Source organism: Vidua chalybeata, chromosome 6 (assembly GCF_026979565.1).
Source record: "Vidua chalybeata isolate OUT-0048 chromosome 6, bVidCha1 merged haplotype, whole genome shotgun sequence".
NCBI lineage: Eukaryota > Metazoa > Chordata > Aves > Passeriformes > Viduidae > Vidua > Vidua chalybeata.
The window spans coordinates 48850772-48867354 of record NC_071535.1 but is presented as its reverse complement, the minus strand read 5'-3'; the positions used below and the strand labels follow the sequence as shown (position 1 = coordinate 48867354).

The 16583-nt window shown below is 43.6% G+C and overlaps 1 protein-coding gene across 2 annotated transcripts in view; it reads right to left on the bottom strand.

Annotated features, from left to right (window-relative positions):
* The window catches only part of SPTY2D1 (SPT2 chromatin protein domain containing 1), a 49913-nt gene that overhangs the window by 13308 nt on the left and 20022 nt on the right, over window positions 1–16583 (bottom strand). Inside the window, exon 1 of one of the 2 annotated variants that reach the window (XM_053946465.1) lies at window positions 5445–5560. The exons of the other annotated variant lie outside the window; for it this stretch is intronic. Within the exon in view, the coding sequence (XP_053802440.1) occupies window positions 5445–5504 (60 nt within the window). The 5' untranslated portion in view covers window positions 5505–5560. Of the gene's footprint in view, window positions 1–5444; window positions 5561–16583 lie in introns of those variants that run through there. 2 annotated transcript variants of the gene reach the window in all.

Here is a 16583-nt window from a genome sequence, read left to right as displayed (position 1 = left end):
AACAGCATAAAATAACCTGCTGAACCGTAGCCTTTCTAAAAGCACTGAACCATACACTCATTCTGCAAACACTAATAAAGTGTTTTATATGCAGTGCAAATGAATATGCATCAGACTGCAGGTAAAGCAGACAAAATAAGCCAGCACATGCCACTATACCATCCAAACAGCAGCTGCACTATTCTGGCTTTTAATAACTATTGCTAAGTTGGTTAAATCAACAGAGGAATAGCAATGTTTAGCCTTTAGGAAAGAGCAGGTCATGCTGTTCCCAGAACACTGCACTCGAGCTGTAAACAGTGACTATTTGCTCTGAAGTCACTGACTTCCTTCAAAGTGTGGCACATTATCCTGAGAGAGTTGTAGCTACTCTGATGTCAGCACTCAAGTACCAAATCTTGGACTATAAAACAGAATTTATAGAATATTTGCAGACTTTTTGGCACCCAAATGAAGCCCCAAGGGGCCTACACGAAACACCAGTGCCAGCCAGAAAGAGCAGTAGTATCGCCTTAAACAATGGTCAATATTTACACAGGTGGCAATGCAAGATCAATGCAAGTGATCAATTCTGCCAAACCCAATTCTCAAGTAGAGCACCCGTTCAGCTCAGTTACTGCAATGGGCTTGCACATGCAGTGCAAAGACAATTCCACTTGTGTTATCCACTGCAGGCAACTTGCAGGGGCTCTCACAGGCTGGGAAGATTCTTTTATTTTCTTGTTTTTCACTAGCATGTTACAACACTTTTGCCTGTTCTTCACAGATCATTTGCCAAGACATATAATCTTCTCTAATGGGAAGTACCAAATATTCTTCAGGGTTGTCTTAAGTTGCAATGCAAGATGTAACCAGAAGTATGTATTCTATCACCATCTATTGTAACCAGGTGGGGCAGTGTTTTTTATCTCTTCCATGACCCATCCTCTGTCTGGGAGATATCTGTTGTAAGTGGGCCATTGAGTCTCACTGCATGGCTAATAAAATTACATCATCCCACTGTGAGTTATTCCACCCAGGGGGAGGAGCCAAGCATTCCCACCTAGATAAAAACCTGAGATTTGGAACACCAGGGGAGCCTTTTCCCACTAAATTCCCAAAGGAAGACCAGGCCCATCTACACCACTGCTCGACCTTCAGAGAAAAACTACACCCTTCTGTAGGATAATTGCTTCAACAGAACCACATCTGTCACTGCAGGAGGATTGCAGCGACCATTTAATCAGACTGCTACTAACATTCTAGCCAACAGGGTGTCAAGTTGTATTCTGACTCTGTCAGTGTTTTTATGTATTACTGCATTTTTATTTTCATTTTCCTAGTAAATAATTGTTATTCCTATTCCCATAGCATTGCCTAAGAGCCCCTTGATTTCAAAATTATAAAATTCAGAGAGAGGGGGGTTGACATTTTCCATTTCAAGGAAGGCACCTGCCTTCCTTAGCAGACACCTGTCTTTTTAAACCAAGACAAGGGTATAATTTTCTGAGAACATCAAGAATGGTTCATCCACCACATACATCCTTGTTTGTGTCATTCCTCTCACAATGCCAGTCCCTCAAAAGGCAGCTTCCCACATTATAAGTGGCCATTTGTGTTCACTGCCCAGGGGCCTCTGCCCTTCATCCAGAACTGGTATTTCCAAAGCTTCTGCTACAGATTCACCACGGGGCTCCCAGCAGCTGACTCTACAGTGAGACTGTCTTAGAATACACACACGGTGATTTCGCAACTGCTGCTTTCAATTTCTGGTCGTGACAAAGTAAATAGTAGGTAACAAGCATGTTTAAATTTGCTTCACTTCAGGTTCTACCAAGAGAAAGATAAAACGCTCAGCTTAGGTTCATACATTTTATTTCTAAAAAAGCAAAAATTATTTTCTTCCAATTTTGCAACTGCTGCCACAACACCCAAGCAGAACCCTTAGCTGGAAAAAAAAAATTGCAGATTTCTTCTATTAAAAGTTGCTTCACGCAGAAAAACCACACCCTATAACCCCATATCTTATGCTTTCCTTTCTATAGTGGCATTGTGGTCCCCATTTCCATCTGCTTTTGCAAAAAAACACCCCCCCCCAAAAAAAAAAAAAACCACACACACAAAAAAAACCAACAAACAAACAAAGAAAAACACAAAAAAAAAAAAACCACAAAAACACACACACACACAAAAAAAAAAAAAAACCAAAAAAACAACAACAACAAAAAAAAGGACCAGGAATAGGAAAAGCTGAAAACTTTACTAGCCAGTATTTAAACCTCGACTGGAACTTTACTATCAGGTCAGTCAAGTTGAGAGCAAAAGCCCTCCTCACCCCTGCCAACATTTTACATTGTGTATCTTGCAGTTCCCTCCTGTGGAGGCTGATGTAATCCAATTAATTTTAGTCCTGTTTTAAGCACACAATAAATGCACACACATCAATCGATGGGAGTCCGGTCCTACAGCAGCAATCTGCACTTCATAGCCACTCCCATTATTTCTCATGCTGGGCCTCTCTTGCCTGCGGGCAAACACTCGATAATTTGTAAATTAGAATTCGATGGGCAGGCTCTGTAACTCAAGGTCTTCTGAACAAACTCTGGGATTCTGTTAGTGTTTCACTTCACAAATATTGAATTCCTCCTGGGCCATTTGTATCTGTCAGCTTCACTGGAGGCTTGCTTTGTATCAGTCCAACTTACAGTGAGACCTCACAAGTGCTGACGTGGATGACAAGCTCTTTCAGTTTTGCGTCACTTCTTTGTGGTTAAATTGTAACGGATTTCTGTAAATTCTGTACACCAAAGTTTCGCCCTCAGTTAAAAAGAACCGGGACCAATATGAGATGTTTATACTGTCATTAATAGTTTAGTAGAAACTAGGGTGAAATAAAAAAATTACTTGGTTCCAACTGCCCTCAGGGTTTTTTTTTTTTTTAAGCTGCAATAAAATTTCATATTTTAAAGAATAGCTACAAAAAAATATCTGAAAGTGCTTCATCATGTCATGCGAAACACGTAGCATAACACAGTATACCAATTTCACCAGAAAGAGTGACACAATCTGTTTAAACCTCTCTAAAGTCAACATTAAATCTCTTAACTGCTATCATGTCTAGTTAAAGCAAGACCACACTGAAAATCTAATGAACTGCTAATACGAACACAGGTAACAAAATACAGCAATGAAAGCCCTATGGAATATTAGAGGATATATATCTACTCAGCAACTGCTGTGAAGATGATTAGCAGCACATCATTAATAGCTTAGACAGTAGTTCATATATGTACTGTTTTATTTAGAAACAAAACCTCATGCAAAAAGGCTGATTTCAGCACTGTTCCTTTTGAATCTGGATTTCCACTGGGAGATGAACAAGCAGATTTGTTTTTACAGGGACATGATGTAATATCTGCTTTATCCAGGCCCCTCTTTTACAATACAAGGCCACATGATTTCTTAGAGTTTTTATGTAGTTTCCACTTTGAACTAAACACAACCTGTTATAGTGTGTATATATATTTTTATATACTTTGAATATACACTACTTGTTCATGTCACTGTTTTTCATTACAAAAGGCATGGAACATTTAGTTAGGTGCACTGTACAGTTTAAAACAAACTTCCCAGAGAGAAACTCAGAGGATATGCTTGTTAATGCAGGAACGAACATTTCTGGAACCTGGTAATTTTATATACCAGTAAATCTGTAATTAGTCTATACAGTGTTTTTAATAAAAGTATTTAAAAATGATTATAATCTTCTTATATAAACACATTTAATATACCAGCTTTAACACAGTGCAGTTGTTTAGATGACCAGTGATTGTAAAAATCTCCATGGGCTCTCTTTTAAAGCCCAGGAGCTGCAAATAGCTTCAAGCAGTGCCAAGTGCAGCTCTGCTTTTGCTCAGAAACTGGGGTCAACTTCAGAGTTAAAAGCTGCACCACACTAATGTGCTAAACCAAACTGTTTCAACTATGGATTCAATTGCACTCTCACTCCATGAGTTAATCAGGAATTAGCAAATCCTAATGCTGCCTTTACTAAAAAGAGTAGCTAAACCCTCATTCATTGCACAAGAAGTAGGATCCCCTCCCTCCACCATCACATCCACAATAGAGATTTTGGCAGATATTTCATCAATTCATCATCATGGATTAAAACTTGTGACAAAAGAAGTAGTGGCACACACAGTAAAGCTGCATGGGGACACTGAGAACATAAAGAGAAGCTTTAAACATGTAAAATAAAAATGATAATAACCCAGTGACAACTGAGTGAAACAGCTTAAGACAAAACAAATGGGCATTTAAATATCCTAAAGTATTTCTGTATTTGTTATTTTATTATTTATGTTATGAACCAGATTCCTATGTAGGGTGAGAGACAAATTAAATGTGCCTAAAGACAAAAAAGTTGATTTTATAAAATTTTAAACCCACAATGGAATCTGATTAATTTCACATCTACCATATGGTCGGTACATATTATCAACTGGTGATGTTGTTAGTGAACATTACCAAAGTTTTACTAATGATACAGAGACACAGACATTCACTAGTTCTGACACCACCAAAATGAAGACACTGTACAATTGAGAGTATGGCTTTTTTCTGGTTTTCCCGCAGTTTTTGCTAAAAACAACTACCCCTCATTTACAGTGGGGTTAAGCAAACTAATCATAGAAACAGAACTCTGGCAACTCTGTTGAAGAGCAAACAGTGTCTCCCTGGCTGGTGGCTACTAAGGAGAAAATATTTTTTATATTCACGGATGACTTATAATTTGGGTCCTCCCAGAGGAATGAAGGCCAGGATATGAATGTATGAAAAGGCCACGTGCCCTTCCTCCTGCCAGACTTCATCCAGGCAAGTCAGTGGGTTATTACACACGGAATCCACGCTACCGATAGCTTGAACTAGAGCACAAACTGCTGAAGTACAGACCTCAGAACAATATTAACAATATACCAAAAGCCTTCCGCCAATCCTCCCCACAGCGCTGTTACACGTTATTCCTTCGCGGCGCACACAGAGACTTCAGACAACGCAGCCCATACACCCAAAACTTGTCACTTTGCGACTCGCACTTGAGACGTGGCATACTCGCGTTTTCAGAGCGAACAAAAGGACTTAGCCGGCTTTTAGCCACTGCCTTCCCCTGCACCCGGGAGGGATGTCGGCACTGCCAGGGGGACAAGCCGCCGCTGCCCGTTCGCCGGGGGTGCCGGCACCTGTTGACAGAAAGGGCCCCGCTCGCCCCCTCCCCGCCCACAGACGGTTCTCAGCCCCCAGGAGGGAGCAGCCCCGGCCGGCGAGGCGAAAGGCCCGGCAGAGCCCGGCGGCGGGCGCTGCCCGGGCAGGGGCCGAAGCGGGAGGGGCTCCCGCGGCCGCGGGGCCCTCCCGCCACCGCGCTCCGGCCCCGCGCCCCCGGCAGCCCCAGCCGCCCCCGAGCTCACCGGCACCGCGTTCAGCCCCTGCTGCTCCGAGGCCATCACGAGAATGTTGTGGAAATCCATGGCCAGGCCGGAACACGGGGGGCTGCGGTAGCCGCCCCGCTCGCACTGCCCGCCACCCCTCCCCCCCGCTCGCTCGCTCGCTCGCCCGCTTCCGCCTACCCTTTATATAAGCTCGCCTGGCGTCGGCGTCACTTCCCCTGTGGCGGAGCCTCGCCACGGGAAATGGGGTTGGACGAGGGGAGGGAACGGCGAGATTCGTCTCGGGAGCCCCGCAGGACAGCAGGGCCTGGAGTGGTGGCGGGGGTGGCCTTATGAGACCCCCCGGGGCAGCCCACGCCCGGCCCTGCCCGGCGCTTCTCGCCGCCCCCCGCTCACAGCTGCCGCCGATGCCGGGGATTGTCCCTCCGCCCATCTCGGCTTCGCCCCTGAAACGCCTTAGAGAGAGGCTGATTGCGAGGGCACGGAGTGACGGGACAAGGGGTGATGGCTTCAAACTGACAGGGAGTAGGTTTAGATTAGGTGTCCGGAAGAAATTCTTTACTGTGAGGGTGGTGAGGCACCGGGACCGCTTGCCCAGAGTAGTTGTGGGTTCCCCATCCCAGGAGGTGGTCAAGGAATGGTTAGATGGGGCTTGACACAATCTGGTCGAGTGAAAGGTGTTCCTGTACTTCTTTTTTTTTCCAATAGCAACTCTTCATTTTTCAGTGACAGTGAGAATTGAGGTGTTTTGAAAGGAATAACCCTTTGGGGGCAATGGCCAAGCACACCCTGACACCTGCCCCTGTCCCTCCTGCATTCCCAGCTGCCAGCTCATCCCTGAGTGGACATCAGCTAGGCAGAAACCCTGTAACAAAGGAGGAATATGGATTAAGTTTCCTCAGCAATATTTCTTGGCTTATCGAGGCTTCAAAGTTGGTGCTTGGCTTGTAGGGGTGTCACAGTTGCTTCAGCAGTGTGTTCCCAGTTGTAGGAATACTGCTGGATAAACAGGGCTCTCAAGAGCAATGCTGACCAGCAGAGTGGCCAAACAAAATGCTCTGTGTGTGTGTTCAAATACTTTTCTAAATCTGACAAACCAAAAAATTGTGCAAGAACACCAGCTGACTGAAGACTTCCCTTGCATTGGTTACCAGGTCATTTCCTGGATCTGTTATCTGAGACCCATCTGACAAAATTTCCTCTACTCCACACTGCTTCCCCTAGAAACGTAGACACTGAAAGGAAGCTTTTTTTTCCTTCGTGTAATACTTCTTTAGCATAAATTCTTTAACACTGCTAGTACTTGACAACTCTTCACTCTCAGTTCCTCCAGTTCCTTCCTTCCTTCCTTCCTTCCTTCCTTCCTTCCTTCCTTCCTTCCTTCCTTCCTTCCTTCCTTCCTTCCTTCCTGCCTGCCTTCCTGCCTGCCTGCCTGCCTGCCTTTTCCAGTTTCCCTTTGCCTCTCCAGTGCCCTCACTTTTTTTGTCATATCTGATACTCCCTTCTGGGCATAGCTATAAGTCACATTGCAGCCTGGTGTAAAGATGCCCAGTGAAGCCTTAGTTGATGGGAGAGACAGGACTATTTATCTGAGTCAGGCACTGCCCCAGTTAATTTGCAGGGCCTTTGTAGTCCTTGAGCTAAAGGAGATCCAAGTTGTTCCTTTAATGCTTGCTATGGTGTCTCTGCATGGCATGAGTCTGTGCAGGGTGGACAGTCCTCCTGACCTACCACTGCTTTTTCTTGGGACAGTCCAGATTTAACCCCTTATCCTGTAAGAATTTAATCCTTCTCTCTTTTCCCCTTTTTATTTTCATCTCCATTTACTGACTTTTTACTTCTGACTCAGACCTGATCACCTCGTCTGGTTCCTACTCTCTTTGTATTATGATTTTCTTAATTTTAAGTGTGGCACGAGGAAGCCACGCTTCCTAGTGTGGCTCTCTTCACAGGCAGTTAGTTGGCTCATCAATTTTCATCCCATTTTTGGCACTGTGTTTCCCTCTGTGCTACTGTCTAAAAGGTTGTGATGCTATTTTCTGGCAGTCTTATCTGCTACCTCATTACTGCTGTGCACTTTCATCAGAATTTCCTTGCTCCAGCTTGAATTTCTGGTATCTTCACTGTGCCCTTCCTTGAGAGGCTTTTAGTATGACTCAGGTTCCTGTATGACAACAGTACTGACAGAGCAATGCTTGCTCTTTGACTTTTGTGTGTGCTCTCTTTGGTCCACGTTAGAGTTGGCAGGAACACTTGGCTAAATGCAGACTTCATTCTGCTGACTGCGATCCTCAAGATGAGTGAAGGAAAAATCTCTCCCTGCATCTACAAGAGGAGTTAAAACAGGCCAGGGAATGGCATTGCAGCTGCAGTCTGTTGCATGTCACTCTTGGGAAACCCTTAACCACAGCTGTTGCCTTTTCCTGTAAATGACAATAGTGTGACATCACATCCCTCAGCAGAGGGGATTTACCTCTGTGTTTCTCCAGTGGGAGAAATAATAGCATTGGGTGGATGTGTGCTGTGGGCATTTTATGGGGCAGTAGCAAGTGATGCTGAACTGTGCTGGGATTCCCAGACTGTCCCCGTGGCATTTAAACCCAGCTCTAGCACAAGTTAGATGTCAACACAAGTGCCTTGATGTGGCCCAGCCTCTTCTTCTGGCAGACATCCTGCAACAAATGGGAACCTCTGTGCTGTGTGTGCCTGCACCTCTGTTCTCCCTGTGCCTTCACTTGCTTCCCAAATTATCTTCACTCTCACAACCTCTGCACACATTTACAATGTGATTAACTGATCCAGACTAGGCTTGCCAGGACTGCCCAGCCCAGCTAGTCTGTCAGCAGCAAGAGAAGAAACAACATTGTGCCTTTAAGCCAAGCTGACATTTTTATAAAATACAAACCAGGATAGAAAATGCTTCTTCCCCTTTTTGTAACTCTCTGACCTGTCTGATTCTGTGCATGATTGACATCACCCTAGCTTTGAAAGAATTGTAGAAGTCTGAGAATTTAAACCTACATCTTCCAGAAAACCAATACAACACCTCTCAGATCTCCCATCTCTCCTCTAAAACCTCTGATTTGTGCTGCTGAAAAAGTTTGGACAGATTTGGTCTTTTTCTGTGTACATTTTTAAGCAAGAACTTGGCTAAGCTTTATTTTTCTTGAATACCCTCACTTTTGGATATTACTTGTGACTAGAACTGTTTAGAAAAGACTTAGACAATATAAGACAATATTCCACCAGAAAGTGTCTGCAAGTTTTTTTTAATCAGCTGTGTTCAACAATAGCTCAGCCCAAGCCATGCACAGTTCAGGCATGTGACTAATCCTATTAATTTGAAGTGTATTAAAGTGTTTAAAGGATTAGAGTCTTAATTACAGGCCATCTGCAGAGGTCAAATATCAAAGGCTGTTCAGAGCCTGAGTTTTAGCATTTTCTGAATGAGTGAATGAGTAATATTTGTGTGAGGTCCCCTTTCCCTTTTTCACACAGCATCCTTTCTGCTGGAGAGTTAAATGGGTGTTCCAATATGGCATTTATTAACTAGGCTGAATCATCCTGATGTCCAACAGTCAGGTCTCCAGATTATCAGCTGGTTAGACATTAGCAGGGCTGCCATATATGCTCTAAAGAAGTTTAGGACTTGGAGAACATGGATTTGAACAAATCAAGTTTGCATAGCATAGTGCCAGCCTACTTTATGGCTGCTTCCGATTCAAATTATTAATCACTAAGACTTTTTTCCTTATGATATGTTAAACAGAAATGGAAAGGAAGAGTCTTGGGATGATAATTAGCTGGTCTTGACAGTGTATAACTTAGACAACATCTAACTTAGATGTATAAATTATGGTCTTTGGCTCCAAATAGGAATATCAGAAAAATAGGGACTGAAATAGCCTTCTTCCTCCCACCCAAAAAGCATGATCAATTGCATTAGGTAATTTCTGACAGACACTTGTTCAATTTGCATTTGAAACACAGAAACCAAGGCTGACATTCCCTATACTATTCTCTCACTCCTTTTTCAACCACACCTTGAGAAAGCAGTTTCTTACATCTAACCCAGATCTCTGTTGTCCACTGAGCCTTTTCAGCTGATGAGAAGAAGATTGTCCTCTCTCTTAGACATACAGCACACATATTTAGGGCCTTCCTACTGTGTCTCCCCTTTCTCTGGAATAAACCACTCCAGTTCCTCCAATGCTTCCTCATAAAACCTCTAACTCTCTATCCCAAGCAGAATACAATACCCTCTACTGCATGACAGTAGAATGGCTTCATTTGCCTGGCAAACAATATTCCTTTTTATGTAGCTCCCAGTGCTATTTGCCTTTTTTGTGGTGGCATGGCTGATTCCTGTTGGGTTTATGATCCATGCTAATCACCACAACACTATACACTGATGCTATCAGACCAGTAAGTCCACAACCTACATTTGCGATGTTGGCAGTTCTGCAGAGAGTGAAAGAACATCCTTTGAATTATTTCATTTCCTCCTACTGTAATTTGCCAAGTGTGCTGAGATCCTAGCCCTGTCCTCTAACTTTTCCTGCCCCTCCCAGCCAGTGGGGCTGGCAAGAAAGTTGTCTGCTCTGCCATCTAAATTATTTAATGAAAATATAAGATTTGCGGTACTCCTGCAGAATTCTGCTTGCTGTGTCCAGGCAAGCTAAAAACATGCTCATGTTAAATATTTCAGTCTAGTTTACAGCCAGTTCTGTACTCATCCATTTGTGTTTTTCTGGACTTGCTTGTGAGATGGATGGCCATGCGAGACAGTGTTAGAAGCCCTTCTAAAACCAAGAGCTGGAAATGAGCCTGCTTGACATAATTTATTCTAGGCAAAGTAAACCTAGAAATTTCTTTTCTAGGTACTTAAATGTGTCAATGGAGGCAGAGGTTTAACTCCAGCACCTCATTGTTTAATGACTCAGCAGGTCACAAAACAGGTACAGCTTCTTAACACAGGAATTCAAGCAAGAAAGAACTTGAATTCCTCTGAATGTGATCGAAAATTGTTTTAATCTAAAATATATGCATTTCAAATCCAGAACAATCACAAAATATCACTTTTACATCGCTGTGCAGTGGGGAGAGAAACAAACTGTCAAGAAACAAACTTCCCTCGTCATTAAAAGGGATTTCAAGTAGCTGTCTTGGTTTCTTTTAGGACAGTTTTCAGCTTCATGCTTTAAACAAAGGCAATGAAACTTTTTAGCCCAGGGATAAGTGTGAACAAACAGGTTGCACCCCACCAAGCAGTGTGTCATACTGTGACTGCCTGTGAGCACTCAGCATACCCTAAGAATAAACTGTGTTATGAGAGTGAAGAAACATGCCCTGTGGACCACCCATCAAATTAGGACTCTACTGATGAAAATACTGACTTCTTCATGAAAAAATTCCCAAATGAACAAAAAAAAATTGATCTGGCAAAAAGTGAGGATAATTGTACTGAATAATGTCAGCTGGTGAAATAACTGTATTTACAAAGTATTCTCCCAATCAGAGAAGAAAGAAGATTAAAAATGGAAAAAATGACAAAAACAAACAAACAAAAAAAACCCCCACAAACAAAACAAAACAAAACAAACAACAACAAAAAAGCTGAAACCCCCAAACCTTTAGTTGTTTAGCTTATTCAATATTTAAGTAATCAAAAATATCTTTAAAATGCCTGTTGTCAAAAATCCCAAAAGATAAGTGTATGGGAAATAGACAAAAATAACCCCTCTGTAATGTATTCATATTGTTTTATGAGAATTAACTCCTTTCCAAAGATGCTAAAAAGAAGGCTATGAAAAAAAAAATGCACCATTGCAGAAAATGTGGAAAACACAGTATTTAAACATTGAACAGCAGGCACATGCCCAGATATTATAGAGTTAATAAGAAAGCAAACAACACATGTAAGAGACTGCAGAGCAGTAAGGGCTTTCCTCTGTGACAGGATTAGGCTGATTTTAGATTACTGGAGAAACATGAGACATCGGGAAGAGCATCCCAGATGAGCAAGCAGGGTCTGAGCGACAGCGGCCTCAGTTCCGAAGCCGTTTCCAAGAGGTCCATCCTTCAGTGCGGGCAAGCACTCTGCCCTGGAAACTACACTGAACCCATTCCCCTGTCTGCATTTCATCCGAGCGCCCATCCGAGGGACCAGCTAGAATGCAATCTCCAAGAAATGGGTATCGCAGGAGCACGGAAAGCCACAGTCGGCGCTGCTGAGCAGCTGAGTGCCCCATTTCCAGACAGAGATATGCGTATAGGCTGGCTGTGCAGCTGCTTCGGCAGGGTGTCCCCCTCCTTCCCCATCTCACACGGCGGCCAGCAGTGCCATAAGGATGCCGTGCAGTGTCACTGCCGGCTGCTCATCCACACGCCAGCTCATAGAACGGCTGAAGGAATAAATCAGAGATAAGAACTGAGACCAAGGCTGGAAGTGACGCAGTTGCAGCGGGGAAACGAAGGCTCCGTTCCGCGGGAGCCGCTGATGCCCAGGGGCGGGTCGGCTTCTGCCCCTCCTTGGCGCTCCCTTGCTGGGCTGGTGACAGCAGGTGGCGGTCGCGTCCTTGGTACGGCGGCAGCTGGAGCCCACACCGCTGCACAAGGGCGTGTTCAGAGCAGCATCTGTGACCCTCTGCTGGTGCCAGCAGTGGCGGTTCACGTTGGCTGCTTCTTAACAACTTCCGACCGGCGCTGAAAGGCTCCGCAGAGCCCCCCCACCGCAGCCTTCCAGGAGGAGAGCTTCCCACAGAACACTGCTGAGAGATAAGTCAACAATAAAAAGAGCATCTCAAAGGTTTATCTATTTTATTTTAAGCTCTTCATAATCATACATGCCTGCAAAGCTGAGAAATGTGTGTTTGCCACGTGCAGTTGCAGATGGTTGTGGCATCTGAAGCAGATCAAATGGGTGGTACATTTTCTCATATTGCTCAGAAGCCAAAATATCTTCTTTTCAAATGCACAGAGAATTATTTGGATTTATTTCCCAACGGAGAGTCTGATTTAAGGATCTACGTCATTTCTGGGAAGGGCTATGTCATTTCTGAAAGTTAGGCTCCTAGATGTTTTTACAGATCTCTACTATATTACATGTGTAAATAAAAATGTGTAAATATTACACATGTAAATACAAAACTGCCAAATGAAAGCAACCTAAAATGAGCTGTTTCTTGAAATTGTGTTCCACTATTTATTGCACCTCTTCATCTCATCCTCTCCCTGCCTTGAAGAAACTCATGCCCTCAGCACCAAATACCCCCACCCTCCAAAACTGACAAATCCAATCTCCTTTGCATATTATAAGGGAATGAGCTCCAGAATCAAGGGCAAAAAAACCCTGCATCTCCCTTGGAAATCAGTGTTATTTTGAGTGTTTTCCTTGCTCATGTTTGGAAAAATCAGATAGAAGGGGAAGTTTAGTTTATCCTAATCTGATTTCACACCTAACTTTCTCTCACAGAATGTTTTCACTCCTCCTTTCACGTGTATGAGGCTGGAGATGGTTGTGGCCGTGCAGCCTCCGTGGTGCCAGCACAGGCAGTGCCTTCACTGACTATGTCCAGCTCCTGAACATGGCACACAGACATGGATCCTGATAACAGGGTCCATCAACTGTCCCAAACCAGGCAAAGTCAATGAATCAGGGCCAGGGGGCATCCAGGAGTAGGAGGAGAACAAGGGCACCAGTGACAAGACTTGACACAAATGGTCCATGGTCCACTCAGGACATGGGGCTGAGGGCAAACCTGTGGCACAAGTCAGGGGTTCACCTCGGAGCCACGGCTAGACATGTGCTAGCTCCAGTATGGATATAGGAGTCAAGACTGGGAAAAAACTGCCTCCAGCATAGGTCTACAATCCACCCAGGAGGCAGCCCTTGGTTTTCCACCCCCTGGTGCCTTCAGAAGCTCCACATGCCATTCCTTTGCCCCTTCATGGCATTTCCTGACGATTTCACACTTCCACAACGCCATTCACACCCCATTCATACTGAGTGTAATGTTTGCATGTCCAATATCCATGGCTGTAGTGCCACGCCAGAGGAGGACTCTTGACCTGGCCAGGTTGTAAACAATTCAGTGCAGACTACTTCAGTCATCAGGAAGGTCACCAAAAGCTGGTGCAGACTGAAAGCAGCAGTGTAAGATGCTACCTGTGGGAAGAAGATTTTAGCAAACAGGCTGCTGCTTCCTATATGAGCTCTGTGTTTTGAGCATAGCCCCCATACTGAGCACTTCACAGCAGCGTAATCTCACACACAATTTTCTCAGCAAGGTTCTCTGTAGGCCTGAGCTGTATTTACCATGCAGTTAGCATAGTCAAACATTGAGAGCATTTTATTTGAACCCATAAAATAGATTCCTGATTATCATCTCCTGGTAAGTCTGGCTTTGTACAGTGTGCAGGGATTGTGAACTTGGAAATAAAGAACATAAGGTCATTTGGAACAAAATAGGTTCCGTTAAGCAAATACAAGGGTATTTTCATTCCAATACATTATCAGCAAATAATTTGGTTTCATATATTTAAGCTTTTATGCATTTTCTTGTTAGCTAAACTTATTTAAGCTCTATTCTACAGATATATCTCATATTTCCTAGAATGAGGTTGTAATTTGTGGAGCATATTGTACTAATTTGGTATAACTTTGAGAGATAAAAACATGTAGCATTGTAATGAATGATATTATAATTTCTGGCTTTCCTTCACAAAACCTATCATATTAAGAGTGCTACATTGAAATAGACCACCATTTTATCCCTGGCACAAAAATGAAAGGGAAAAGCAATCAATTTTGTCAGAGCATACCTTGGTAAATCTAATTCCATTCCACTAAATGAACAGTGCAAAGAGGATTGGAACTTACCAGGAAGCGCTGAACAAAAGGTCAGATTTGTAGCAAGCATAAATCAACATTCTTGCATGGCTTAAGTGGATTTGTGCCCAGATATACTAGTCAAGAATCTGGCTCATTAACGACTGGATGAATTACAAATAGAGCATCAAGCAGGAACTTGAGTTTTAACACCTATTTCCTTGACTTGTTAGCTTAAATCAGATTCTAAATATTCTGAAGACTTTTTGCTCACTATAGCTGAGGAGCAAGCTAGTGTGGAATTTGGTTAAATTTCCTCTCTTGAAGGCCATCTTTTCAAGCAAGGTCTGTGCAGTGCTTCTAAACAGCTTGAGCATAATGAAGTATTGTCAGCTTTTCCAATCCATACATTTCAGATTTTGAAATGCAGCCTTTAGGACAACTTAAATAACACAAAACCAGTTGATTGATTGCCCAAGGTTGTGATGATTTGGTGATGCTCAGCAGGAGATGATTTGGTGTTACAGACTCACTTCCATTTGAAGCACTCTACTCCAGGTAGTGCTCTGTGAATGTTTAAAGAGCTGCAGCATACAGGAATTGAGCAGAAGAGGAGTACAGGGAGGAGCAAGCCCATGCCAGGATTTGTGCAGAATTGCAAGAGACTGAAAAATCATCTCAGAGGGTTTTACATTCGACATGGCTGTGCCAAGCTTTTCTTGGAGCAGGCATCCCACAAGCATTTCTGGATGGCCTAACCCAGCACAGCTGCTGGGAGAAGAAACCTCTGCTCAACCTGTATTTCTGACTTATTTTTGCTGGCATCAGGATTTGTAGAATTGCACAATAAATTCTACACTGACCGGGAACCATCCAGCTGGAAGCAAACCTAACAACAAGTTCATTCCCCCGAGGCCATGGCTTTCAGCAGTGCAGCCAGACTTGTTCATTGAACTCTGCTCTCCCAGTGGGCTGCAGAAGGAGGTTAAGGTCACTGCTTTGCAGAAGGACACCTACCTGCCATTTTCACTGTCAGACAGGCCCAAGTGCAGCTGGGACAATGCATTCCAGGCCTGGCAGACTTCCCTGGCCAACAGTAGGGTGGGAGGGAGGAGAGAGAGGGACACGCAGGAGAGAAACCTGGACCATAGGGAATGCCTCTGCTGATCAAAGATAAAGATCATTGAGCACTTCACCTTTGGGATCTTTGCCAGGCCCTGGCAAAGTCAGACTTGGTTTGTGAAACCCAAAAACTGCTCACAGATCTTTTTTCCCTGGGGTATCAACGGATGAATAATGAATGCTTTCATGCTGTGCCATTCTCTCAATTTCCGTTGTTGTTACTAAAGTTTTCTGACTTAGACAGGTTTTGTTCTGTCACCTTGGTGTCTGTAGCCAGATCTTCTAGGAAAGTCAAACTCCTGGATATCATTCACTGCTACAGGGAGTGAAAAATCACAATGTTTACTGCATATTGCTAAAAGTGAAGAAAACCTCCAAAAAGAAACACCATTATTGACCAAAAAGGTAATTTTTAACTCAGAAAAGTGCTTTGAAAGTGCATATTTAGGAGCAGACTAGCCTAGTTGCAAGATTGTGCTATTTTATCTCAAATACTTCAAGGCAGGTCTGTGGCTTGAAGGGAAACTGTGTGGAGAAGCAGCAGTCACTGGAACCAGTTGTGTTGATAAGCAAGTAGGAGCTTCCTCATGGCATCCCTTGCCCACCTGATCTTTTAGATGAATCAAAGAGCAGAGGCCACTTCCACTTCCAGATGTAAAATCTCTCTTTCCCACAATCACAGGAGTTTTAGTCTTCACATGTATCTTAGCTAAATGCTCTTATTAATTCCGTTCCACTCTTATAAATTCCCTGGCAGTGTTCAGTTCAGTTAGTTAAATGAACCATAATTTCCTGCCTGCAATGTCAACTATTGTAGCCCAGGGTTCCCTAAGGGTCTTGCTGCCTTTAGATCAGCTGCTTCGCAATCTGAGCACATTCACCTCTTCCTTTACAGCATTTTCTCTGCTTGCTTTTAACATGAGGACTTCCCCCACACAGGAAATCCAAGTTTTAAAAGTAAAGATAATAGAGAAGTCGTTCTCTTCAGCATCAAAGAGATTACAGGAAGCAGTGTAACTATGGCACTGAATTGTAGATCCAGCAAGGTCCAGTTCATGTCACTCAAAGGAGACATCCTTTGGGATGAAGGGGGCATTTCAAATGGCTGAGGGACATTGCAAAGTTATGAGTCAAGATTTGTACTCCCTCTTGGAAGTTGGAAGCCTCCACCATATTACATCATCTATTTTGGCCTGTATTCCCAGGCT